The sequence below is a fragment of the Zonotrichia albicollis genome, chromosome 1 (assembly GCF_047830755.1).
Source record: "Zonotrichia albicollis isolate bZonAlb1 chromosome 1, bZonAlb1.hap1, whole genome shotgun sequence".
Taxonomy (NCBI): Eukaryota; Metazoa; Chordata; class Aves; order Passeriformes; family Passerellidae; genus Zonotrichia; species Zonotrichia albicollis.
Window position 1 is genome coordinate 35417845 of NC_133819.1, and position 26482 is coordinate 35444326.

General features: G+C 40.6%; 3 protein-coding genes across 10 annotated transcripts in view; 1 reads left to right on the plus strand and 2 right to left on the minus strand.

Annotated features, from left to right (window-relative positions):
* HACL1 (2-hydroxyacyl-CoA lyase 1) overlaps positions 1-8444 on the minus strand; it is a 21713-nt gene extending 13269 nt beyond the window's left edge. Inside the window, exons 1-4 of the mRNA XM_074538040.1 lie at positions 7620-8444; positions 6513-6617; positions 2862-2902; positions 2245-2325 (exon numbers count right to left, since the gene is read on the minus strand). Of these exons, the coding sequence (XP_074394141.1) occupies positions 2245-2325; positions 2862-2902; positions 6513-6617; positions 7620-8429 (1037 nt within the window). The 5' untranslated portion in view covers positions 8430-8444. The remainder of the gene's footprint in view (positions 1-2244; positions 2326-2861; positions 2903-6512; positions 6618-7619) is intronic.
* On the plus strand, positions 7129-17668 carry BTD (biotinidase). 5 transcript variants are annotated; one of them, XM_026798831.2, is made up of 5 exons: positions 7130-7269; positions 8771-8844; positions 12057-12291; positions 13833-13982; positions 15326-17668. In XM_026798831.2, the coding sequence occupies exons 3-5, from the start codon at positions 12073-12075 to the stop codon at positions 16514-16516; spliced, it is 1560 nt and encodes a 519-aa protein (XP_026654632.2). In that variant the 5' UTR covers positions 7130-7269; positions 8771-8844; positions 12057-12072; the 3' UTR covers positions 16517-17668. The 5 variants fall into 5 exon arrangements, with proteins under 5 accessions (XP_005480966.3, XP_026654632.2, XP_074394161.1 ...); XM_074538060.1 differs by lacking the exon at positions 7130-7269 and adding an exon at positions 7773-7902; XM_074538065.1 differs by lacking the exon at positions 7130-7269 and adding an exon at positions 7906-7924.
* A 6994-nt stretch (positions 17669-24662) lies between these two features.
* The window catches only part of ANKRD28 (ankyrin repeat domain 28), a 120054-nt gene continuing 118234 nt past the window's right edge, over positions 24663-26482 (minus strand). For 3 of the 4 annotated variants that reach the window (XM_074538032.1, XM_074538026.1, XM_005480911.4), the window contains one exon: positions 24663-26384. In XM_074538032.1, the coding sequence (XP_074394133.1) occupies positions 26098-26384 (287 nt within the window). In that variant the 3' untranslated portion in view covers positions 24663-26097. The remainder of the gene's footprint in view (positions 26385-26482) is intronic. The other variant, XR_001333319.3, reaches the window with a different exon arrangement.

Below are 26482 nucleotides of genomic sequence, written 5' to 3' on the forward strand. Positions count from 1 at the left end.
CAAGCTAGAATACCATTTTTCAAAAATATTATGCTTTCTTCCTATACAACTTGGAACACAGCTAAGTTAGGCTGAGAGCTAACTCCCTGCATTTTGTTTTTAGTAAAAAAACTCCAAAACTGAAAAAACCAGACAAAAAATTAACATGCCTGCAAAGCAGTCCTGAACTTAAATCAGTTCACAGCTAGGCGAGGAAGGCAATATTGTGTTACCGTGAGGGTTATACATTCCACAGGAGCACATTTTTACTGTAATTTCCACAAAGTATAATAAATCATTTTCCTACAGTGAATGAAAACCTGTCTTTTATTCAAATTGTAGGTCAAACTCCTTAAAATGCCAAGTGCTGAGTCAACAGAGGAAAGTTGTTTTATTGATCTTATTCATCTACACTATATTGAAATATTGGGTCTATAACTTTCTAGGCTTTTTCTCTTAAACAATTTCTCTTCAGATCTGGCCTTATACACTGCATTTATCTATACAGTGTATCAAGCTCAAACATTAGCAGTGACTTCCATGCATAATCCTAAATTTAATCACCCATAAGACTTGGGGATATGTGTATATAGATCCAAGCTTCATAACCAGGCCATGTCTCTGCCATACATCAAAAAATCTCAGTTCTAATCCCCTGGAGCAGTGAAATGAGAACTTCAGGCTGCATTTTACCTCCACGAAAAATCTTTATGGAAAAACTCACTTGGTGACTGCTCTACACATTTCATTCTGCTTCATCCCCTCAGCAAAATGATTATTACTATCCAAGGCTGTTTGACAGCAAAAACCCCTATGTTCCTCTCACTTGCCTTTTTCAAATTTATTTAAATATTTTAATGAACAAATTAACTACTACTTCCCAATAATGAAATACAATTACAAAACTGGTCTACTATTTAGAAAGCCAACTCCAACAGCTGTATCTTGAAAAGATTTAGTTTTGCCCTTGAAGTTTTAAACAATTCTAACTAGAAGTAAGTTTTTCCCTCAAGGAAATCATTGTACTACTGTCACAATATTGCAGACATTTTGAAGAGCAGTGCTTATAAAACAGTGAAGCAGACAGAACATTTGACTGTAATTAAACTAATAATGGTAAGTCTTATGGACTTGCAGGAGAAGAACTTCAATCAACTGATAAAAAATTTAACTGCAATTTCAGCATGTTTGTGTTTACTCCAAATCTTACCAACTAGCACACACTTGTCTTTGGAATCTATTGTCACAGCCAGAACGAGGTACAAAATCTTGCTCAGAATGAGGCAGGACAGGAAGCAGCAGCATGGCAGGCAATTTTTAGCAGGAAGTATCAAGAGGTTTTACTCTTGAAAATGCAGTTTACGCTCAAAATTGTCTCCTGCAAATCCATAAGTAAATTACATGTATACTTCTTTCTTATAATCAAACTCCTGACTGTTCAAAAGCAAGGTTTTCCTATAATCTTTTTTAGTCTAAGGTCAAATAGTGACAGCAAAACTTTAGTCAATAACTCATTTTTTAAAAAAAAGGATTTGAACACTAGAGGACTTTTTTCAAAATGTCAGATTTGATTTGTAGTGTTCCCATTACTGAGCTTCCCTCATCCATGAGCCACTGCTAATTCAGTGTTCCAGTGTTCACACTGCTCTGGATCACATTCTGTTCTGTGAACACATCTGCTTGCTATTGCTACAGCTTCTTCCCAAAATTCCTCAGTACAGCTTTCTGAACAGCTTCCAGGGGCACACCAGACAAAGCTGTCACGTCTCACTGAAGGCTTATAGGAGAAAATGCTATCCCTCTGCACATCATTTAATTGAATACTTAATTACTGCTCTAAATGGCTGTGTGGGGAGCAAATAGGGATTTTAACAATGCAGTTGTCAATTCATTCACGTATGAAATACAGTAATTCAAAGGCAGTATGAATTTAAATTTAGGAAACACCTTTAAGATGATCTCCATGATCATGAGATCATTACAGGCTAATATTGACTTCATTTTCAAACACATCCATACAACCAGTTATACTGGCAGATTTTCTAATATATAAACAATGGGGTAGGACAAAACCAAGAATTTTATCCATGAGAATACAAAAATGTAACTAAATTATTTTAAGGTTGATAAAGGAAGAACTCCTTTTTTCCCCTTTCATGCAAATAATGAGAAAATTAAAACACTAAATACCGTGGAGCTCAACATCTGAAACAAGTAACAACACACAATTATTGGAATTTTAAAGGAAAAATGCAGTTAAATTACCAGCAGTTAATGGTTGCATTTGCCATCCCACCAAGGGTGTGTAAGAAACCTGGACCGGACACTACAAGACAAACTCCTGGTCTACACAGAAAATACAAAAAAAGAAGAGGAAGAGAGAAAAGCAAAGTAAGCACGGGGAACACCAAATAAATAATCAACAAAAATTAGTAAGGTGCTGAAATATAGAATATTAAAGCTTTACTCATGTCAGCAAAACTCATGAATAGCTAGGAATTTGTATGAATGACTAAAGGTAGACATGGAAATCAGAAACTATGGAGCTGTATCAATCCAATTAGAAAAACAAGTGAACAATTATGTGCCACCCACACAGACATGGGCAATATACACAGGCTTATCCTGACACAGCTCTGACTTCTTCTACCACATTTGCTCTGCCATCTAATGTAAACTTATGTTTGCAGTTTTCTCAACTGTACTTTATCAGCAGTTACCAATTAAGAAAACTCACACTGGAAGAATTGCATCTGATTCAACACAAATTTTACTGAAATTTAATTCAGGCAGAGACTCTTGCTATTCCAGGTGATGAGATAAAAAATTATAATTCTTAACTAGTGGGCATTTCTTAACAGCTTTGCACAATCTTTACATACCTGCCAGTCAAATATCCAACAGCAGATGCAGCATAACAAGCCTGTTGAAAATATTGGAGTTAATGTTGCTGTTGTTGTTATTATTACACTTAATGATATTTTGTACATAACTTTCAACAAAAATACTGAAAATAAGCAGGTACAGATTCTTCCCTGACTATAAGAGCTTAAATATATGTAAAACTCCATTTCACTCTTCTCATTATTAGAAGTGTCCATGAAGATTAATATGAAAAATCTCAAGACTCTTCTCCACTTCTCTCCACATTTCAGGCTCCTTTTGTCACAAGTTATTACATTAGGATTATTTGGGAAATGAAAAAGGAAAACATCAACCAGATGAAAAAAAAACAACTAAAACCAAGGGAAAAAAATAAATAGAACAAAACATGAAACTTCTGCTTTCCACTGCCTTCAGAATGGACATGGAAGAGGGACTTGCAAGAGAAAGACAACAAGCAGAAATGCAGCTATTCTGAATTGTATTTCAGAAATCAAGCAAAAGGTTGAAATCTCACATTGGAGACAATAATTAGATGATTTGGGATCATCTTTTATAAGCTGAGCTGCTGAAATACTTCTCACTCTGCTTGGTATCACACATTTAAAGAAAAATTATGTTTTGAATAACAATTACAAAAGCAACATATACAACATGTGTTGGCACAGCTTATCAGCAGTGTTATTGCAGAGTATGTTTTTAAGCTATTCCTGTAGTGATATTAAGCATTTGCATACAAATTTCACCTGGTAAAATGACAGCCTGTGATCAAGAAGTTTACAGGTGACAACAGAACTCAAGAATTCACATGTGACATTGCAACTCAAGAATTCACATGTGACATTGCCCAGTCTCTCATATTTTCATACTCCTGTCTTGAAATCAGTGAGTTCTAACACTTAATGGAAAAAAAACCCCCTCCTTTTGCAATATTTTGTAATTTTTTAAAGTAAGCTTCTGGCCTTAGAACCTGCCTCTTTCATTTTTAAATAGACTGGAGATTTGATTTTAGTTATAATTGAGTACTCTGGTGATAAGATGCCCACTTTGGTTCCAGCTGCCAATATTAAAGGGTTCTTTGAGCCCAATTCCCTTCACAGCTGCACCAACACCAGCATATTACATGCTCACAACTAAGGATACAAATATCAGGAGATTGCTTTGAATACGTAGTGATAATTATTATTAAAGAGTAAGAATTAACACAAATAATGTGTTTTGTTAACAAATAAACATATAGTAAAGGGGGTTTTGAAGTTTAGAACTGAGCTGGGTTATCAGTCTCGTAAACAACTGCAACAATCTCTAATTACCCAAGGAGAGATACAAAAAACACACGCCCCTGTGAAGTTGCAACACAGTTTTCACTGTTCAAAGGGCAGGTGGATGCAGGTGAACTGCTTCTGGCAAACTTACACCATGTTACAGGCCACAGGAGAATGGCTTGTGGGTATTGGCACTGCTACTTTTAGCTCCATGCTTTCATCAGGTGTTCCTATTCTGCAGTTTTATGAGTTCTTCACACAATTATTAACGTTGGAAAAGACCTCCAAGATCACTGAGTCCAACCTGTGACCTATCACCACCTTGTGAACCAGAGCATGGCCCTCAGTGCCACCTGCAGTCGTTTTTGAACACCTCCAGGGATGGTGACTCCACCACCATCCTGGGCAGAATAAGAACATAAGGATGCCAACCAACAGGTACGCTGCTTGATAGTTATCTCACCATGAGATTTGATTGAGTGTTTGAACTTGTTTATTGGCCCTATTTCCTATGAACACTGCTAATTAAAATGTTATCACTTTTACAGGGAAATTCTTTTGCTACATCTGGCCTAGAAATGAGGTAGAAACTCAACACCTGGAAAAAAAAATCCCTTCATTTTCCATATATCATTTACAGCTGCCTTCACCAATAAAGGAGGCAGCTGTGTACACATCCTCCACAGCCAGACCACACAACTGAGACATTTAAAACTATGACATGTATATATTGAGTATATCTTAAATATACTATACATAACCTTTCACCCTTTGCCAAGAAATTACTCTATTATTCACTGGGGATAAAGAACAAACCAAAACTCACTACAAGATGTATCTCCATTCATCCTTTTCAACTCCCCAAAGAAGAGAAATCCTGACATTTTAACCTTAAAACAGTCTTTTTGTGCTGTTTTTATTCTACAACAAAAGCAGCTCATAATTAAATCATAAATCATCTTGTAAAGACTAATAAATAGAACAGCATCTTGTTTGGCAGTGCAAAGCAATCTTCTCTGGTAATTATAGATACCTGAGGAAATTAATTTTAATCATGGTAGTAACCACAGCTAAAACTAGAATATTTGCTAAATGGCCTAGAGGAACATAAAGATTGTGCTGAATTCCCAGTTGTTCAAAGATTCAAATACACCTTTTAAATATGTTTGTCTATGTTTGCCTCGCTCATATGTTACAGATTTTCCACAGAGACATGCATTGCTCTATATTCTCACATTCCAATGGAACAATGAAGGGATCAGACAGAAAAACATACAGCTCACAACCACCTGATTTAGAAGAAGCACAGTAACAAGACTGTGTTGAGGACTGGGACAATCCTAAAGATTATGAACTAAGTAAGTTAAGGAAAACTGGCAACTGCTGTAGGCCAGCTATGGATGGGAAGCTGCTGGTGCCTCAGCCACCAGTTCAGCAGCCAGCTCCCCATCTTGTGCAGCAACCCTTCAAAACAACAAATAATCCCAAGGTTATCTTCAACCTCAGATTACCCAAGAAATTACTGAGATTTAAAGAGTTACTACTGTGGGAAACCAAACAAATGCAGAATTAGCAGCACAGCACCAAAATGCTGAGGAGCTTGGCTCTTTCATTTCTGACACCTACACAATAAAGCTGAATATATATAAATAAGAGAGTCTAAGTGTATGTTCATGGTTGATTTTGAGCACTTGGAAGCATTATTACTTTCTATGGTTTGCTGTTCGGTGAGCTTTTAAAACACAGTTAAGGAAAAAAACCCTAGAATTATTTAAATTGTCAGAACAAGTTTATCAACAACAGGAAAACCTTCCTCTTTGGGCACTTAAGAACACGATATAGACAGGGGAAAAAAAGGAGCAGGCAATAAAGTCCTGAAAAGAACTAAAATACTACCAGTTAGAGTAAGAATGATAATATTGGGAAGTTTGTAGAAAGCTACATAAAAACAAAAAGCCCTCAAATGGATGAGCATCTCAAAACCTGGCAGATAATATTTGACAGTACATCACTTGAAGGAGATAACTTTTAATAATTTTTTTTTGTTTTCCATCATATGCTGTCTTTAAATTTTTTTTTCCTCTCTCCTATCCTTGCTCCCTTATTGGAGAATAGCATTTTTAAATGAAAGAAGATGCAATTTCCTTAACAGAAAAGAAGAGGCCACTTTAAAATGGAAGTGGGAAAAGAAGGGCACAAAGAAACACTCAACCCAATGCACCAATGTTCTCCATTATTCCAAAATAACAGTGGCTCCTACTGTATTGATTCTTTAAAGGAAAATTCAGAGACCATATTCTTTCTAGTAAGAAAACTTAAACTGGGTTTCATTCCATTGTGAAACAGTTAAGGAAAGGGTTGGTCCAATTACAGATATATACTTACAGCTTGCTCATTTCTCATTCCCACATATTTTATTCCAGCTGCCTGGGCTGCAATTGCAATTTCAGTGACTGGAATACCAACAATGCCAAACATGTATTCAATATTCTATAAAGAAAAAAGTTGAGAAAAGTCAGACTGTTTTTTCCCAAAAAACAGCTTTAATAAGCACATGCCAAACACAGACATGCTAACTACACAGGCAATCTAAAACTAAAATGTAACATATATAGTCACAGAGAAGCTCACAGGTCACTGTGGCAACATCAGCTGATGCTTGCAGCTCAGCCCTCTGTGGTTGTGAAATTAACATAAATGGATTTTGGGAGGCTAAAAGCAGTAGGACAAGAGTTCAGTGCCTCAGTCAAGGTGTGTTTAGTGCTTTTCACTAAGCAATTCTTACCTGGGACAACCCTGCTATGTCACTTTCCTGATTCTCAGTATGTCACCTTCCTCTACTCTGAAAATGCCTCATGGCACCTCGTGCTTGCACAGTTTCACAGAAAACTAACGGCAAAACGGGCTGGGAAAGCACCGTGCTCACAGAAACACAGAGATGGAGAAGACTACGTTTATTTGGATTACAAGTGAACTACTTTTCCATGTCTCACAGGCCAAACGCAGTGTCTTCTCCCAAGACCCGTGCCAGCATCTCGAGTTCAGTGATAACAGAGTTTTCGTCCCTGTAAGGAGGCGCAGGAGGCACATCCATCCAGCTGTCACGGGCAGAGCCGCAGAGGAGCCCCGGCATCGCTTGGTGGTAACGGGGGACGGCTGAGCTCGGGAGGGGGCAGGCTCGGGAACGGGGCGCGCTCGGGAACGGGACAGGCTCGGGAACGGGACAGGCTCGGGAATGGGGCCGGCTCGGGAACGGGACAGGTCCTCCAGAAGAAGGGAATCAGTGTCGGCCTGGGGAACGCCGCTCAGGGCCGGGCCGCTCCCGGTCTGTGCAGCGGAACCTCCCTCCCTCTCTCCCTCTCTCTCCCTCGCTCCCACAGAGCGGCGGGGCGAGCCCTTTCCGTCCGCCCCCGGGTGAGTCCGGCCGCGCACATTCACTCGCTGCAGACTGTCCCGGCCCGCAGGCTGCCGGTCCCCGTCCCGCGCTCTTACTTGCGCCCGGAGGGCCTGGGCGATGAGCTGCGCCCCGCTGACCGCCTCGCCCTCCATGTCGGCCCCGCCGCCCACCTGCAACGGGCGAGCCGGGCCGGGACAGGGGACGAAGGGCGAGGGCGGTGACTGACAGGCGGCTCGGCCAATCAGACAGGGGAGGAGGCGGGCCCGAGGGACTCGCCCCTGACCCCGCTGGCGAGCGGTGCGGGGCGGAGACCGGGGTAGCTTCCTATTGGCCAGCGCGGGCAGCCAATCGGAGGCCGCGAGGCGCCGGCCCTGCAGCGTGAGGGTCGCGGCGCGCGGGGGTGGGAGCGGAACCCGGCCGGGTGGTCCCGGGGCGGGCCGGGAGCGGGGCGGGCCAGGCCGGGAGGGACGGAGGAAGGGAGGGATGGATGGATGGATCGCTGCAGGCCCAGCAGTGGCCCCGGTGGCCTCCATGAGCCGCAGGGCCGCCCAGTACCCGGGGCAGCCGTCCCGCAGCGCTCCGGCTGTGTGGGGCTGGTCAGAGGTGGCGAACGCGGAGCGGGGCAAAGTCCGGGGGCTGCGTGAGGCGCTGGAGAGCAGCAGGGAAAGCGCCGGAGGAGTGCGCGGCACCCTCCCGAAATCGCACTGAGGGTGGCGCACGCCCCTCTGCCCATCCCGGCACGGGTCTCTCAAGTGACACAGGTGACAGCATGTCCTCGCCTCACGGTCCGGCCTGTCCGTGCCACCGCCCGCATTGTCCAGCCAAACCACTGGTGATAGCAGCGCTCCATTCGCCCTCACCCGCCAAACAACAAAAACACATAGATAACAAAACACCGATGGCATAGATAGCAAAAACCTTCACAAAACCTACATTATAAAATATTGTAATATAATGCAGCAAATAAAAGCAGTAGACACGAGGTATCAGTGGAAAACACCTTGAATTTCACTATATTTTATGTATTTTTAAAATACATTGTATGATATATAGCAGAATGGCAACAACATCACAATCCACAGTTATCATTCAACCTAAAAAACAATTTATTTTTTCATGGCAAATTGAATATTTACCTAGTAATCATTACTGTTCATGTTACTATTGCTACTCCTTATGTTGCTATTTATGTTATTATACTATATGTTGGGCATAGCTTAACATGGATTTGCTATTAATCACTCAGGAGGACCCAGACTAGTGCTGTGCTACCTCTGTTGTTTCAAGATTCTTCTGAGTGTAGAAGTGTGAAGAAGAAGGGTATGTGTTGCTTTTGTCTGTGTATATCTCCAGGTGTGGTGACAGGTGACAGACTTCTAAGCTTCCAAAGTTGAAAAGAGAGTGACTGGATGCTTTACTTCACAACACACTGAGATCAGATGGTTCTGAAAAGGAAAACAGGCTGCAGTGTGACTGGGGAGGAAAGCTGGCATCCAGACTTGGACACCAATCTTTTTACCCTTTGTGGAGAGCTACAGCTGGAATGTTGTGACTGCATGACAGTAATACTGCTGTGAAATATTTATATTTGGGTGACATGATTCTGCTGAAGCTTGTCTGTCAGGCAAAAGGCCATATAAATCACAGGAAAGGGACATAAAAAAGAGATAACATTGTAAAGCATTTCAGATAATGACATTTTAAACTCATGGCTCAGGTGAGGTGATAGCTCTGTAGATCCTAAGCAAATTAACTTCTCTTCAAGGAAAAGATTTATGAGATGGTGTGACATCTTCCTGTAGTAAAAGCATCCAGAGTGTGGCAGAGACACACTTTTTGGAATCTCAACAGCCCAAGGGCTGAGTAAACCTTGTTGGTATCCTTGTTTTGGCTGGAAAGTTTAATACACCCAAGCCCAGCCCTGGGGCTTGTCGTGGCTCTGTGTGTTAGAAGCAATCCATGAGAGAGCAGAGCCCTGTTGTTTAAGCTGTTGTTAAGACAGGGGAAGGGCTTTAGGAAGCACTCACACAAGTGCTCAGCCACCATCTGTAGGACTGGCAGTAATCACAGCCCAGAGGACTGGAGACTCAGAGGAATTATTTTAGTTATTTCAGTTGCCCCAGGTTCAGCCAGATGGGGTTGTGAAGTTGCTTGTTCAGTGCTAAACCTCTTGTGCATGTAAATGAGTTAAAGATTCAGATTACTTCTTTGGAGTGTTTCTGATCACCAGGAAATGAAACATGGTACAGAAACAAGACCTCTCCAAGCATGTTTGCAAAATGTAACATTTTGTAGAGGCTCATTACCTGTTATTTTTTTTATTGGTGTGTTTGGCATTTTAAAAAGGCAGTTTTTCTAATGCATAGCAATTCCATCTCGTGATCTGAAACTCTCCAACTTTTTCCATCACTAGTAATGATGAATTCTAATTACATCTTAGTTGACAACTTTATTAAGGAGCAGCTGACTAGAGCCCATTCCTGCCCTAAATAGGCATTTTGGCTTGGAAGGGGTGACAAGAAGTAGAAAAGAGAGTTTTGTCAGTGAAGTGCAGCACAGCTTGTTTATTTTCAGTATGTTCCTTAACTGTGAGAGGTTTCCCACTCCTGAACTCCCTCCTCCTGCTACTGCTTTATCTCTTCACACGTGCTTTGGTGTTGCAGTTGCAAAGCTGAGCTGCACAGGGCAAGGAGGCCCCTCCATTCTTGGCATGCACTTCCAAATCACCCCCAAAAGTACCAAATGTTTTCCTCCACATGCAGAATAGCAAGGATAGCTTGTCATACATCACTTTTCAAAACTGTTTACATAAATACAGTATCTTTAATCCATCTGATTACAGAGTGGCCAAGGTTTTATTCTGTTTTCATCACACTTTAAATAAATTTACCCTTGAAGGCATGTATGTACGGACACACTGACTAGTTAAAGCTCAAGGAAACAGGAATATGTCGGTGAGCTTAGCAGCATTGAACAGCTAAGTTACTCCTGTACCCTTAGAAGTGTTACTATTACATGTTAAGTCCTTTTGGTTGAGCAAACAATTCTTCTGCCTACCATGGGCACCAAGGTTATAATTTTGCTCTCCCACATAATGCTTTTTGCATTTGCCCATTGTTAGGTACAAAAGAGTTGGTGTTTAGGGAAAAAAAGCAGTGTTGAGGATTGTTATTAGCTGCTTTTCATCCTGGAATTCAAGCAAAGAGATATTTTCAGTTAACTTGCCATAGACTTTCTTTTTTTAGGTACAGAACTACATTTAATAGAACATAAATAAAAATAAGACTGTGATTAGTTTAGAATTGATCTTTTTTTCCTGCTGAGCTTTAGAGAAGTCTCTTCATGCATGAGTCTGTCAGTCTTTATTTGCTTTGGAAAAATTCAGGGAGCTGTAGGTCACAAAGATTGAAGGGCACTAAGAGTGTTTTGGAATTATTTTTTTTTAATGCAAGTTCCCAGAGAGCAAATACAATTAAAAAGTCAGTAACTGAACTTAGGGCTATCAACATATAGCACCAGTAATCTCTCCTGCACCCTCTTTCAACTCCACTCATATTCAAGAGTTAATTCCTTAATGATACTAGTGACACTGTGGTGACAAACATAGAATTCCCATATGAGAATAATTCTGAATAAAAAGGCATTTCTATAGTCTTCCTGAAGTGTTGCACAACCAGTGACTGTGTCAGTCCTTGTTCTAAATCTTTCCCTAACTTGAGAAGTCAAAAGGTTACATGGGGAGCCCATATTGCAGAGTGTCCCAGCCTTTCAGACTCAATAATTCTTCATTTTTTCAAAGAAAAGCTAACTAATGCCAATTAGATAGATTTTTTGATTTATTTTTGTTACTATGAAAGCATTTTTAAACTTACTTATCTGCATTATGTGGGAGGAATGCCAATCTGAATTGCACTCAACATTTTTGTAAGTGTTCAAAAAAGCTGCACTGTAGGAGAAATATTTGCCTATTTCATATGTGGAGCTAGAATACAGTGAATTCTGAATCCATTAGGAGAGGCATTTTCATGATAGATGCAGAAGTATTGTCTGGTGTAATTCTCTTGGCAATTATCTGTTTCAGTGTTGATAAAATAAGTCCTATTTCTGCTTGACTGCTAAATACAGTCTTCCAGTAATTTTAGGAAATGCTACTTTTAAATACATCTCCCATCACTGAATGGGGGAGGAACTGCAAATTTGTGAGCAGCTTTAAACTTTTCTCAAAGATGTTTTGATATATGGTGAAATAATCTATAAATGAACGTTAATTATAAAGGGAAACCAAGCAAGGAGATCACTGGAACTACGTATGAAGCTTAAATGCTTTTGAACAGGACACAGTTGTTCAAAGCACCAGTGTAGACGGATTTAAGGTGTAGAAACAACATGCACGTGGTCATCCAGGAACTTAAAAGCACCACACTGCCGAGAGCCTCAGTTACCATCCACGCTTAATTGTAAATTTAAGTTCCTGGCATGATATTTTTCTCAAGCTCCCCCACCCCACTTGTCTGGGTTTATTTTCCCTGCAGATTCCTGGCATTCACCATGGTGGCTGTGTGCTGGAAGCTGCCCATCTGCTTTCTCCTGTGCCAGGCGGTGTCAGGAGGAGCGGGGCGGGACGGGCACTACGTGGCGGCCGTGTACGAGCACGAGTCCATCCTGAGCCCGGCCCCGGCGGCGCGGGTGGAACGCCGCGCCGCGCTGCAGCTCATGGGCCGCAACCTCGACATCTATGAGCAGCAGGTGCTGGCTGCTGCCAGGCAGGTATGCCCAGCTCCGGGCAGCGCTGCGTGCGCCCTGGCTGTATGCTGTTTGAAGATAATCTTTCACATCTGTGTTCCCAGGCAACTGAAGCCGTATTTATATCCAGAGCTATGGTCTGGGTTCTCAGACGATCTGACTGCCAGCAGCTCTGAAAAAGAAGCAGGCCAGTTAGCATCCCGCCCGACTCGGGCTATTCCAAGCTTGGAAAAACACACCCATTGTTATTTAGTATAGGGAAATTAATTTTCTATTTTGGTCTGAATACCTAGCTCCTTTCTGTTTTCTTAAATGGAAGGGTTTCCTTGAAAGTTTGTCTTGCTGGCAGCTGTCTTGGGTTTGGTTTTATTCCAGTGCTCTCAATGGAAATTCCTGAATGTTTCTAAAAACTAAAGAAGTCAAATGCTTTGGAAATGAATGTTCTGCTTTTAACAGCTTTGTGGAACTAAAATTTTCCATTCCTTTCTCCTACCCACCATGGAATAGTTCTCAGTCTAAATATATTTAGAGAAGAGAGACTAGTATTGCCAGCTGTTCTTAGGCACAGCCCTCTTTTCTCCCCTCCCAAGAAAGGCCAGGCTGGTTCTAGTGACAGGAAGCAAGTGTTACTGGCCCTGCACAGAGAAAAACTGACTTGCAGTTTTCAGAGATCTGTTGTTCTGGGAGAGAAGAATTACTATTTTTATATAATTTGAAAACATGATATTATTTTTTTTGAGAAGTTCATATGATTGGGCAGAAGCATAATAGCAATTTTTATGCAGCCCTGCACCCAAGACACAAAATTACCCCAGAATCATGACACAGATAACACGTTTGAGCTGACTTTTGAAAACAGGAATTTGAGTGACTGGTGCTGTGTCTGATTTAAGAAGAATCCACCTCATTTTCAGGAACTATTCAGATCTCCCTGAATTTCAGGCAGAGCCTCTGGCATGGCTACATTTCTACCAGGCTGTGCACTGCTCCCACAGTGAAGCTGTTTCTGAAATCAACACTCCCTGTCCAACCATATACTACAATGGGATTTAGAGATGTCTCTTCATGTGTCTGTCAGTCTGTATTTGCTTTGGGAAAATTCAGAGAGGTGTAGATCACCCAATACCTAATTAATTAAGTGATGCTGTACACTTTGACAAAGTGTATCTGCAAATACCATAATTCTGATAAAAAAATTAAGACAAGTTTTAACATCATAAGTCTTTAACCTGAATGATGACATTCTCATAACTTGTGTGAAGGGAGGATACTTTTGGTAAGAAATTGGATGCGGTATACTCTTATTTGCATGCCCTTAAAATGATGTCAAATGCATTATTTTTTCAAGAAATGGTATGCATCAAGTTAAACAATTTTTTTTATACATATAGTTACACACCTGTTACATAGTTACACCTACTATGAAGCTGAAGAAAAGACATCTTCAAGCTACATTATTGGCAAAACATAACTGGGTTATCCTTAACTTTCTTTAGATCTTTTTACTCATGAGATCCCCTTTTCCTTTGCTTTGTCTACAAAATGTGTCTTTGTTTTACATACAGGGGGCACAGATCATTGTTTTTCCTGAAGATGGAATCCATGGCTTCAACTTCACCAGAAGCTCCATTTACCCTTACCTGGATTTCATTCCGTATTCACACCCTGGGAAGTGGAATCCCTGCAGAGAGCCCTATTTGTACAATGACACAGAGGTAAATGTAGGGGTGATGCCTGCAGGGGTGGGATAACTGAATGCTCCAAGTGGGAAGTAGTTCAAAGAGAAGTAAGCAAGAAGTTTAGCAATTCCTAGTACCAGATTCTGTTTTCATGGATGCTCAAGCTCTGCTGGTTTCATTCTTAGCAGTGGAGGGTTTAGATCCATACGTGCAGGGAGATCAGTTGTGTATGAACCATCTGGATTTGTCATCTCCTCCTCCCAACCTCTGAAATGGTAACTACTCTCTTGTAAGATCCGTTCTGTGTGGTTTTAGTTTGAACAACATTGTTTTATATAAAACAAGACAGTAGTATCTTCCCTTTTGGTCCATTCTCATTATTTGTCTTCAATGACTTAATGACATCTCAGCATTCTGACTCAGCAATCTTTGTCAAATGATTAGCACAAGTAACAGGACTTACCTGCTAGAATGTAATAGAAGTCACAGCTTGGCAGGGACCAAGCATGATTACATAAGATATGACCTGGATGTTACAAAAATAGTATTGTCACTGACTGTTCTGGACCTGAACTGAAAATAACCATGCTCAGTAAATACAGACTGCTAATTCTTCCAGTAATCAATATAAGGAAAGAAATCATGCCCGTACCTAGTGAGCAGGATTTGTGTGTGAGCGTGAATCACAGTTGTAAACAATGATCTATTTGAATCTTTGTTACCAATGACCATGGCCAAGCAAGCAAGAACTTAGTTTGCCATTCAGCTGCTGTTTGGAGATTGCAGTAATGTCAGTCCTTGGTACAGCACTCTGTGTTACGGAAGAAATATCCCAGTAATACTGTGGGGTCTGCAACATTTTCTGTTTCTTTGCTGTAAAATATGCAAGGTCTGTCCCTTTGCATCTCTGCTTCTCTAAATCATAGGTAGTAATTGCTTTTTAAAAATTTATAGTAAAAACATCCAGGTGCAGATTATAATTATTAGACAATTGCTGTTCTTAAGGCACCGCAGATCAGTTGTGCTGCCTTGGCAAAGTTTTCAGTTGCCATACAGTATTTTAAAGCCATTGGTGCTCCTAAAAGTCACAAGTTTCTAAAAATTAACACCCTTGGCATAGATTTATTTACTTACTTCCTTCTGAGGAAATAAAACTTTGCCAATTTTTTTCAGAGATGTTTTAAAATAAACATTTGAAATTTTGCCTACAAAGCTACTGGCTCCAGTAGCTTTTGTCACAAAGTCATCAGTGCTTTTAAATTTTACGGATATGGTTAAACGCGTTCAATTCTGAATTTCCAAAACGACATTAAATAAGTCACAGAAAAACTCACTCCACCACATTGTCACGCGCTCCCATTTCCCATGCCGTGCCGCAGGTCGTTCAGCGGCTGAGCTGCATGGCCCTGCAGAACAAGATCTTCCTGGTGGCCAACCTGGGCACCAAGCAGCCGTGCGAGCGCCGGGAGCCGCGGTGCCCGCCCGATGGGCGCTTCCAGTTCAACACCAACGTGGCGCTGGGCGCGGACGGTGCGCTGCTGGCCACCTACCGCAAGCACAACCTGTACTTCGAGAGCGCCTTCGACACCCCTGCCCAGCCAGACCACGCACTCTTTGACACCCCTTTTGCTGGCACGTTTGGCATGTTCACGTGCTTCGATATACTCTTCTATGAGCCTGCAGTGAGCCTCATCAGACAGTACAATTTGAAGCAAATTGTTTACCCAACTGCCTGGATGAACCAGCTCCCGCTCCTGTCTGCTGTAGAGTTCCAACAAGCTTTTTCAACAGCTTTCAATGTCAATATTTTAGCAGCCAACATCCACCACCCTACCTTGGGCATGACAGGGAGTGGCATATACACTCCAGTAAAATCATTCATCTATCACAACATGGAAAGTTATGGTGGCAAGCTCATAGTAGCAGAAATTCCTGTGACTACTGCAGATTATAAAACCAATTTAGAGAGTAATGAAAGATTTAGAGAGAACTTACATGGCTCATGCAGGACTTCTACAAGCACCTCACTGGATGATGAAGTTTGCTTTAAGGAGCAAGAAGAGACTGCTGGCAGAGTATCTGAAAAAGGAGAAGGAAAGGAACAGTCACCTCCTTCCTTTTATGCAGAAATGATGTATGACAACTTCACTTTTGTTCCGTTATGGGGGGAAAAGGGAGAGCTCCAGGTTTGTGCCAATAGCCTTTGTTGTTACTTAAACTATCAGAAAGCTGTTCTAACTGATGAATTATATGCTTTGGGAGTTTTTGATGGGCTCCACACAGTGCATGGCACATACTATGTCCAGGCCTGTGCCTTGGTGAAGTGTGGTGGGCTCAGCTTTAGCACCTGTGGACAGGAGGTCACGGATGCCACTGCTCTGATAGATTTCCAGCTATGGGGAAATATGAGCACCCCTTACATCTTTCCTTTGCTGCTGACATCTGGTATTACCTTGGACTTTGCTGATCACATGGGCTGGAAGAACAACCACTATTTCCTCAGCAAAAATAGAACATCTGCTGGCCTCCTGACAGCTGCTCTCTATGGACGATGGTATGAAAAGGACTAGCACAGATACTAGACTGAGTCAGAAAACGACAGCCCATATATTCAGAGTCTGTATCTTAACAGAAATTGTTAAATATCCATATTTGCTAGAGGTTCAGGTGTGTTTGTCCCATCACTGCCTGATTAGGTCCCACATTTGGAATAATGGCTGTGAATAAAGTCTGTACCCTGGTAACTTATGTCCTACCAGGAGTGAAAGAACTGCCTTGCAAAGATAAAGGCTTGCTGTGATCTGGTGAGCTGATTGATACCAGAAAATAACACTTCTCATTTCAACTGAATCTGTTCCTTTTAATTTAATCCTTTGATTTTTGGGGGTCCTGGCTGGGAGTGTATGGAAATTATTAGAATGGAAAACTACTGCAATAAAAAAACAAACAAAAGAAAGGGAAGGAAAACACAAATATTGTGCTTAACATGGACAAGATCATGTAGGTATAGATACATGTAGCTTTTATGTGCTGAGGTTCTGATCTCTGGTTAGGATGTCATGATTGTTTTTTTTCTTAAGAGTCAAAAACTTCCAGCTGAAATCATTACCATGGACTGGCCACTCATCTGTAATCCTGTTACACATTTAACTGAATGTTACAGTTGTAAACATCTACAGAATAGCTAATCTGGGGAACAGGATATCAGTGACTGTGAAAACCTAGACTGCAGCAAGACACCATTCACAAGAAATTATGTTCAAAGAAAACATCAGCATTAAATGTCAGTGGCCATGTTATGTACTGTTTGAGTACTTTAACTTCCCTGTTTAAAAGAGCAGTCATTTTAAGACTGTTTTGACTTTAAGACATCTTACACACTGTTCATTAGTTTATTTAAGGGGAGTTATGAAAAGCACATAATAAGCTGTGGGACAGCAAGGATTTTGCATCAATGCTTCATGTGCCAGATGGCAGGTTTGTGCTGCTGAGTAAAACACACCATTTTTTTCCAGAGCAATAACTAGATTAAGTGCTATAGCTGTTCTACTGCAGTGCAGAAGCTGGGAAGAGAATATTGAAAGGTTATTAATTTGGGGTTACATTCAGACGAGTTAATGTATTCTCAAGCATTATAATTTTATGGGGTCTTATTGGTTATTATGACTTCATCTGGGTAATGGCTGTGAGTAATGGAATAAACACAACTGTTCCTTTGGTGAGTCCTTGTGTTCCAGCTGCTCTGTTACTGGGCTGAGGAGCAGAGCACAGGAGACAGAGAGCTCAGAGTCTTTCTTTGTTCTGGTGGTCCCAGTTGGTTCAAACTGAAACCACCACAGCTACAAGGATGAGTCCTGAGAGGTGCTCAATCAGCCTCTGCTTCAAATGGTTTTTTTCTGGTTTCAGCAAGCAATACAACCAAAAAAACTGCTGAATTTCTACCTTAGGGTTTCTTAGATATTTGCACAAAATTTGTTTTATAATTATGGAAGATCTTGGGCTCTATCAAACCTTCCTTCTCCAGTCTGTATGCCTGTGACTCAGTCCCTTGCTGAACACCACTCTGACCCAGCAGCACAGGTTTGTTTATCCTGCAGCATATACTGGACAGAAATATGGAGAGGGAATGTCTGTATCTCATTAGGCATAAACTTGCTGCTATAAAGTAGGCCATTCCACCACAGGGTTGTTGAAGATCATTAATTCTTTGGCACCCATACCATGTTCTTGCTGGATACTGCACAGTTCCAGGATGTACACGGAAGAATAGAAAAACATTTGCAGTGCTTGGTGCTGCTGCTGCTTCTGCTACCACATGACCAAGTCTGAAAGAATGGAACAATGAACAACTGGAGATTTCAGCTCTCAGGACTCTCCACTTTGGAGGCTGAAAAACATGCAGCTCCATGCACTAAAATACTCCTTGGGATTTAGTTCCAGAGCAGACCATTATCATAGTAAGTGAGGCTAAACAAATAAATAGCATTACACATATTTGCTAAGTTTAAGGAAAGAAGAGGTACTTATCTGTGAAATACTTGCAAAGTGTGTCCCAAAGAGCTGTTCCACATCTGGGTATGGTAAAACTGTTAGAAGACCTTCTAGCCCCACTGGAGTTTGCATGAGGCATGTTCCTGTCTGGTCCCTGAGAACAGCAGGCAGTATCAGAGGGTGTTCTCATACCTTGCTCCCTTCACCCAAAACAGCTGCCCCCAGCAAAGAGTCACTGCAAAGGTTGAACAGGCAGTACAAGACACAATGGAATACCAGGAAGTATCAACTCCGACCTCCCACCCTGATCCTTGAGTAACAGCAGATGTGTCTGTCTGACCTGGGGTGGCCAGCAGTAACCTGCAACACCCCCACACACTGGTGGTTTCTGGAAGTGTGTGCTGGGGCAGCAATCCCAGCACTGCTGTGTTCCCAAACAAGCCTGCAGTCCTGTGAGTAAAGCTACTTACCACATGCCAAGGTGTGAGAAGCCTTCAGTGAGGCTGATGTTCACGAGTTACACTGTAATGCATCCCATCATCTAATGGATATGAACAGTTTTATTAAAGCTTCCCAGCATTCCTGTCTGAGAGTGGAACAAAACCAAACCAGGACACAAGGATTTTTTTGACATAGAGGAAGCAGAGCTAAAATCTAGAGCAGCTTTAAAGCACTTTGGTCTGTGGACCCAAGTGTAACCAGGATTTGGGAATTTGTACTGACACTAAAGAAACTTCCTTTCTGGGACAGCAGGGGATGGTGCCTGTAAAGGACACTGCTCCTGGGCAGGATAACAACCAGAGTAACTCTCTGTCCAGGTAGGAGTAACAGCACAATGAGTCAGAGGGATTGGAAGGTTCCTCATAAGGGATCTGCTACTTCAGGATTCACAGTGGTTTCTCCAGGTGGATGTTGGGACACTTTCCTTAATGTAAGAGAAACACCAGAAAGCAGATCAAAGGAACAGCTGGAGAACAACCTTGGGAGCTGAGTTATCAAGAGGCATGGGAAGAGGCTGAGGTGACACAGGTGGAAAACAGAATCTTGGGAGCTGAGTTATCAAGAGGCATGGGAAGAGGCTGAGGTGACACAATGTGCTCAGATCAGAGACTTTCACAAGGCCCAACTGGGCATAAGCTCCTTGAGGCAGATCTCAGCCAGTGAAATGAAAACCCCAAATATTCACAGGTTGAACTGAACTATCACTCCATCAAGTTTTTAAAAGTCAGCAACAATGAAAATACTTGGGAGAGTCACTGTGCTCTTCTTTTTCCCTACGCTGGGAGAGCAGGTGTGAGCAACACAGGTCAGGAATCAGAGATAACAGTGGGAGCCACAACAAATGAAAGAAACTCTTGATAGAAGAGATTAGAAAGGTTGAATTCATTAAGACTTTAATAGATTAGGAAGATTTTAAAGATTTTTAGAAAATTATGCAGCCAGTTTAAATAACAAAGTTTGGCAAGGGACAGGAAATACATGACAGGATACATGTATCACTAGATTTTGCTATAAAACTATTTAATCTATTAACGTAGAACACCTGTGATGTCAGACTTATGTCAGATCCCAGGTACAGAGAAACCCTGCAAGTCTGTCCTTTGACAAGACTTCAAAGCAGGTTTTGTTTTGCTCTGTTGCAAACCTGAATAGCAAGAGTTCTGGCTGCATCTATTGCATTTTTAATTAAAAAAGGAAAGATTGTAAGGTGTTTTTTTGGTCTTTAAATATTTAGTGACACCATCAACATGAAGACAAGTCTGAAAGGCTCTTTAGGTTCTCTATTATTCAACTATGTTTACAGTTACATGGGGGAACACTGCAATATCTCTTTCCCAACCTCAGCTTTAAAATTGCCAAAACATAGCATGGAATGGAGAGAGCTAAATTTATCCTAATGTAAAATAACACACAGCACACCAGGGAAGCACAGATAATTTAAATACTGCTTTATCTGAAGACAAATAGTGTGCTAAAGAGACTGGGATACCAGGTTGGAAAGAGCTGCAAGAAATCTCCAAGTTCTGTAAGAAGGGACAGTCATCTTTCCCTGTCAGGAAAGTTCAGTTGTGAGATGAGCTGTAGAATTTGAAAATTTTAGTCACATTTATAACTAATCTTCCCCTGGGAAAGGAAACCAAAACAGTCTTGTGATCTTGCTGGGCTTTAGATGCCTGAACAAACTGAACAAAATGCTCTTTCCAAGGCTGCCATTTCAGACCATTTTGCTCTCAGTAGGTCTGAGTGGGAACACAGATCATGCTGGGAGCCTGGGTGACATTCACCATGTCCAGCCAGGCATTTCCTTCTCCTGTTAAGCAGTAAAATGAAAGGATTTTGTGATAAGGCTTACAGATTCTCATAAATACAAAAACAGGATAGTTTCTTAAGAATAGCCAGTTGTTTCATCATTAATGCATGACACCTTTGCATGCAAGTGATACCTTTGCACTTAACAGTTGAAAACATACGGATATTAAAGTGAGAGAGGACACCAGAAAAAGCAAAAAGCCAATGCTATCAGCTAACAAAGAGGCTTGTGCTGTGTCTATCCTCATTTCATAGTCTATGACTGGAAAGAGTCCATTAAGATCATGGAAACCCAGCTCCAGACCCTGCACATGATCACCCCTAGGATCACACCACATTCCCAAGAGCATTTACCACATCAGGTTTCAATATGTAAAGTTTGGAGCCCCGTGTTTTATAAACTCTTATCTTGTCTGATTCAGAGTCACAGTTACACACTTATATACAAAAAATGTTTTCCATCCCAATCAGAATTCCACTCCAACTGTCTTGCCAGCTCCTGCAGCATATTAAAGAGGATTATAAGGAAATCATCACAAATCACTGAGATTACTGCAAGAAACAATAACTATCAATCTTGGATTTAAGGATTTGTATGAATTGGCTTGACCAGCTTTAAGAATTTAAATACTTTTTCGTGATATTAATATCAATTTTACAAAGTTTGAATTCAGACCTATGGAACTTGTGTTAGAAGTTTAAACTACTTATGAAGAGATTAAAAAAGGCCCTTCTCTCCAAAGTCTAGTTAGTCTGATTCCATCAGAACTGGATTATCAGGAATTACTGTCAGGGGGAATCAATGCTTTTTAACCAAAAGTGTGATGGCATTTCTTTTGTGGATACATCCCATCAGCAGAGGCGCAGTGCAAAGCTGTGGGAGATGAGGAAGATCCTCCTGCTGCTCCTGCAGCTGGAGCCAGGGAAGCCCATGGAGCTCCCTCACCCACCCTGTGGTGCAGGGAGCCAGAGCACAACCTCCAGCTCTGCAGAACTGCAGTTTCCATAAACATTTACCCTTTTCATTTAGGTTTCAGTGTTTTAAGATGTGAACTTCACTGATCCAAACACGGAATTGAGTAGTATGGGCTCCCTGCAGACATCTAGCACTGTTAAAAATGTTCCCTGATTGTGACAAACTTCTCTCAAGTCATGCTAGCCAGTTCTTTGCGCAGTATTCACTGGCACTTCCCATCGTTCTACACGCTGATCCTCTCACCCAGTTATTGAAGCATCAACAACAGAAAGATCACCACACTTCTTTTTTGGGGTTTTTTTTTGGCAAAAGAGAACCTGAGTAACCTAAATACTCGTGTTATCCCCAACCAACTGCATTTAATGAACATTCTTTTTTTTTTTTTTTATAGTAGCTATAAATAGAGCATGTTAGTCTGGGTTACTACAGCTACTACCACTGGTAGTTGTTGTGTTTAAATGGGTAAAATCTGGGCAAAGACAGGAAGGCCAATTCTTCTCAAAACCAGAATTAATTGGGTTGGAGAATCTGTAAACATTATACTCCTTAATAGTCATCTTCCCTACAGTTCAGGTAATAGCTTTGGGATCCTTAGTGCTCCTTTTAACATCTGTGTAGATGTTAAAAGGAGAAAAACTTTGAAGAATTAATTTTTAAATATTAAAATTCTTTTTTAACCAAATATTTGTTAATTCTTTAGCCTGGTAGCCAAAACCAGAACATAGACGAGTCAGAATTTTAAACAAAATAAATTACCAGAAAAAAAACCCCAACAATTGCAACCAATCAAAGTCTTAAAAAGTGCCTAGAATAAAAGCTCTGACTGTTCCACATATATTTATACAACTATTTTGGAGACATTTAACCATGGAAAAACTTAAAGGAGGAAATACAAAGCAGGGCACAGAGATTTTATATGGAATTACATGGAAAATCTCCTTAACTGCAGCAGTGTCACTCTTAGGGGGAGACACAGTGATTCTTCATCTTATCAGCATCCAGCATTTATCCTGAAACATGACACTCTAAAAGTAACAGCTCAGCCTAGGGGTTAATACTGACTTGGCATTTTCTCCTGCAGAACAATTTATCCTGAGAACGGAAAACCCATAAAACATCCCAGAAGTCAGAGCACACAGAAAGCTGAGCAGAGCCAGCTGTCCTCATTCCTTAAGTCCATCTGATTTTTTTTTTGTTCCCCAGGACATGAAGGGTTTCTTTTATTCTGATCTATTGCTTCAGTAGTCCAGCCAAGGCTTGCTGCTCTCTCCTGATGAAAATCCAATTGATTGTTTGGGTAAAGGCTGTAAGAATAGCTGTGCAATATTCATCTGTAGAAAATCAGGAGGATTTCTTTTAGAAAAATGAAGGTTCCAACATAATTTTCTGGAAAGGAGCAGGCCTCCAACTGAGGTATGAACATTTTTTTTTAAAGCCCTTCGAGACACCATCATCGTTATTTGCTTTTCAGAGACAAGAAGCCTGCTGTTCCTTGACCTCTCATTAAGAAGTGGTCTCTGAGCACAGCAGCATGGTCTTTAAACAAATCACGTTCCACTTTTGGAATTAGATCATATTCTAATGATAATCTTAATTATCACTTAGAAGGCACAATTACTGTCCCACCCATACTGCTAAGTAGTAATAGAGTTTTGGGGTTTTTTTAACAAATACATGCAAATTGCAAGGTACAGGCTCACTGAATAAACTGCAATGATCAGACAGATGAGATACACAAATCATGTAACTATGAACTCCAAAGTCAATTTAAGAATTCATAATTAGAAAAGACAGATATTTAGCTCAAAAAAGTTCACAAAACCTAAGTTAAAATAATGCAATTTAAAATGAAAGGCACAATTTCTGATTGGCATTAGGAAACAAAAACATGAAACAGCCCTGTTTTCTGCGTGTCTCTGTATTCCATATCCAAATCTTTGACTTTCCAACAAACCAATGCCATGTGAGCTTTTCCTCCTCTGTCACCCAGCCTCTACTGCACTACAATTTCCCAGCAGGCCAGGAGTGTCCCCTGCTATAGTTTGTGCCCTATGGCTACAGACACCACACAGAGATACCAGGTCATCTCCAAGTCAGACAGAGGCCAGCACAGATAATAAAGCCTATTAATATCATCCTTCCACAGCGCTTTTGAATTAACATCAGACAGTTTCATGAACAGAAACATGCAGCTGTTACCTTTTAAATAACTGCCTCACCACTTGGTGTTCTCATCAGGTTTCCCACAAGCATTTGAGGAAAAAATGGGTCCACATTGCTTCAGCCTTGGAATGGAAATGGTTGCAGTGAATCCCAAGAAAGGCCCATGTGGATCTTGTGAGTGCTGCCCGTGGCACAAACATCGCTGCCACAGAGCCACACGTGTGGGAGATTCAGAGGGAGGAGAGCACAGAAATCACCACCTCCCTGAAGTCCTCTAACTCTGCTCACAGATAAACAGTGAACACAGGCACAAATGGTTAAGAAAGCAGTAAAGCAGTATTTACAAGGAAGCCTGAAGGAATAATGAAGTAATATTCAAAATTATTTTAAGTAGCTCACCTTCGCTTTAGAATTAAAATGCTGGCAAATCTTTGTGGAGATTTTATAAACTCCAACAGCTCGACAAGAGACTTTGTCATTAATTCTTAGTACATACAAATAAATTATTCATTAGTAGAACTCACATTTGGGTTTTATTATACTCTGCAAAATATACAGGAATCTTGAAGTACTGAAAGAATGCAGGTAAATACAGTATTCAAGCAGTCACTATTTCTATGTACATGCTTAATTCTTCAAAAACCCCACAGAATTATCAAATAGATCAAAATATTGTCCCATGTTTCCATACTATGTTCAGAAAAGCAGCTGTTAATTTACAATATCAAAGATTTCCAGTTTCACAATACAAAAAAAGGATAAAAATGAAATTGGAATCAGTTTGTAGTAATTTATTTGTAGCTTGCCAGGACACGCAAGGATTCCTTGCATGTACATAAACAAATTCACTTGAAAAGTAACAGTTATAGTTAAAGCAGAGCCAAATAAAGTAAATTAATATTTAACAGACAAAACTTCAGCTTACTTATGTCAGTTTTTCTTTCTTCAGGCAATTAAAAAACCACAGTAGTCTGTTATAAATAAAAAAAAAAATTGGGCAAGTCTGAACTACATTACAGGGACCTGTTTCTGCTGTTTATTTTCTAAATGGAGCACAACAAAGATACACAGCTCTTCCCACAGACCAGACACTGTACTTTTTTCTCTAATAGGGAAATATACTTTTAAATTCACCTCCCTTCCTCCCTCCCCCCTTGTTAATCTGGGATTAAAAAAAAAGTGACAGGGATATACAATTTTAATCTTACATACAATTTTATGATGTAAGGAAGTAGATAAATTACTGAAAAGAACTCTCAGTCACAACAGGGTTATCAAGACATTTCAATTTTTTATGCAGTTTCATAGTTTGCAAGTTATTAATGTATTTTTAAATTAAGAAAAATTCCATCCAAAACCCAAAAGTTAAAAAAAAAATCTGTAACTGTGCAACAATTACTTCTTCCCTCCCACATCTCCCACCCCTTCCTTCCCTTATTACACTGTACATTTTTCACCCTGACTTCACCTTGTTAGCTGGTTTAATTTTAGTATTATAAAAGTATGACAGATCATTTTCATTTCACCTAAAAGAAAAAAAAATAAAACTTAAAAGCACATCTGCTTTCTTTTATGGTACATTTAATAGTGTCGGAAGGCTTTCAGATGATTAAAAAAAAATAAAATTCAACATTTAAACCCAAATCTAAGCTTCTTTTCCAGAAGTAATTAAGGTTTGGTTGAAATAACTTCTCAAATAACCCATTCCAGTTTTCACAAAAACGCATTTAATTAAAAAAATCTTTAAGTTATTTGGTCCTTTGGCAATTTGCAGCACAAACAATGCCTACTGTACCAAACTCATTTATTGCCTTCAAAATGGTTTTAGGTTTATTGAGAGCATCTGAATCTAGCATCTGAATCCTTTGTCTTGTTCATTTACACCAAGTTGGGTGCCCAGTCTGCAGGAATTACTCCCGGCACCAGAAACAGAATGGTAGAATACAGTTAAATAAAACAGTTTTGACATTCTTTATTTTTTTTTTTTTGCCATGGATTCAAAGTACTTATTCAAGAATTTATGCTTCTTCTGCAAAATATGCTCTTAAAAATCTTTCTAGAGTCTCACAGATTTTTTTTATATGTAACCACAATAAAAAACATCTTCTCAAAGGTGTGTCCTCCTTCTGTATTCAAACAGCAACAGCTTTCTGATAGCACGAGTCTGACCTTCCAGCGTGAGGGTTCACTCAGACCTACAAAAAGCATCTTCTAATAGGTCTCAGAATCTGAGTCATTGAGCTCATCTTCTTCTGCGTAGGGGTAGCCACCTTCCCTGCCAATGTTGTTGAAAGTACAGTAGGAGCTGTGGTCGCTCCTCATGATTGGCAAGGAGTCGAAGGTGACAGTTTTTGAGGTGTTGGTGTAATGGTTAATGGCATTGAAGGTGAGGGCGGGCAATGTGCTGCTCGATGAAACAGGCATCATGGTGGCCAGGATGAGCGCCAGGCAATCGGCCACGTCCTTGTTGGGCGCGCAGGCCAAAGCCGGCGTGTAACCTACGCATCGAGAGAAAACAAAACCTTCATTTAAAATAAAGACAATAGACAAATTTCTCCAAGTTCATACAATCTTTCAGCTGTAAAGATATTTTACA

Bases quoted from the DNA above. Each gene is read 5' to 3' on its own strand.
- BTD (XM_005480909.4), top strand. From the start codon at position 12,073: ATGGTGGCTGTGTGCTGGAAGCTGCCCATCTGCTTTCTCCTGTGCCAG. The intron at 12,292-13,832 runs GTATGCCCAGCT...TTTTACATACAG, and splicing joins TGCTGGCTGCTGCCAGGCAG to GGGGCACAGATCATTGTTTT. The intron at 13,983-15,325 runs GTAAATGTAGGG...GCCGTGCCGCAG, and splicing joins ATTTGTACAATGACACAGAG to GTCGTTCAGCGGCTGAGCTG.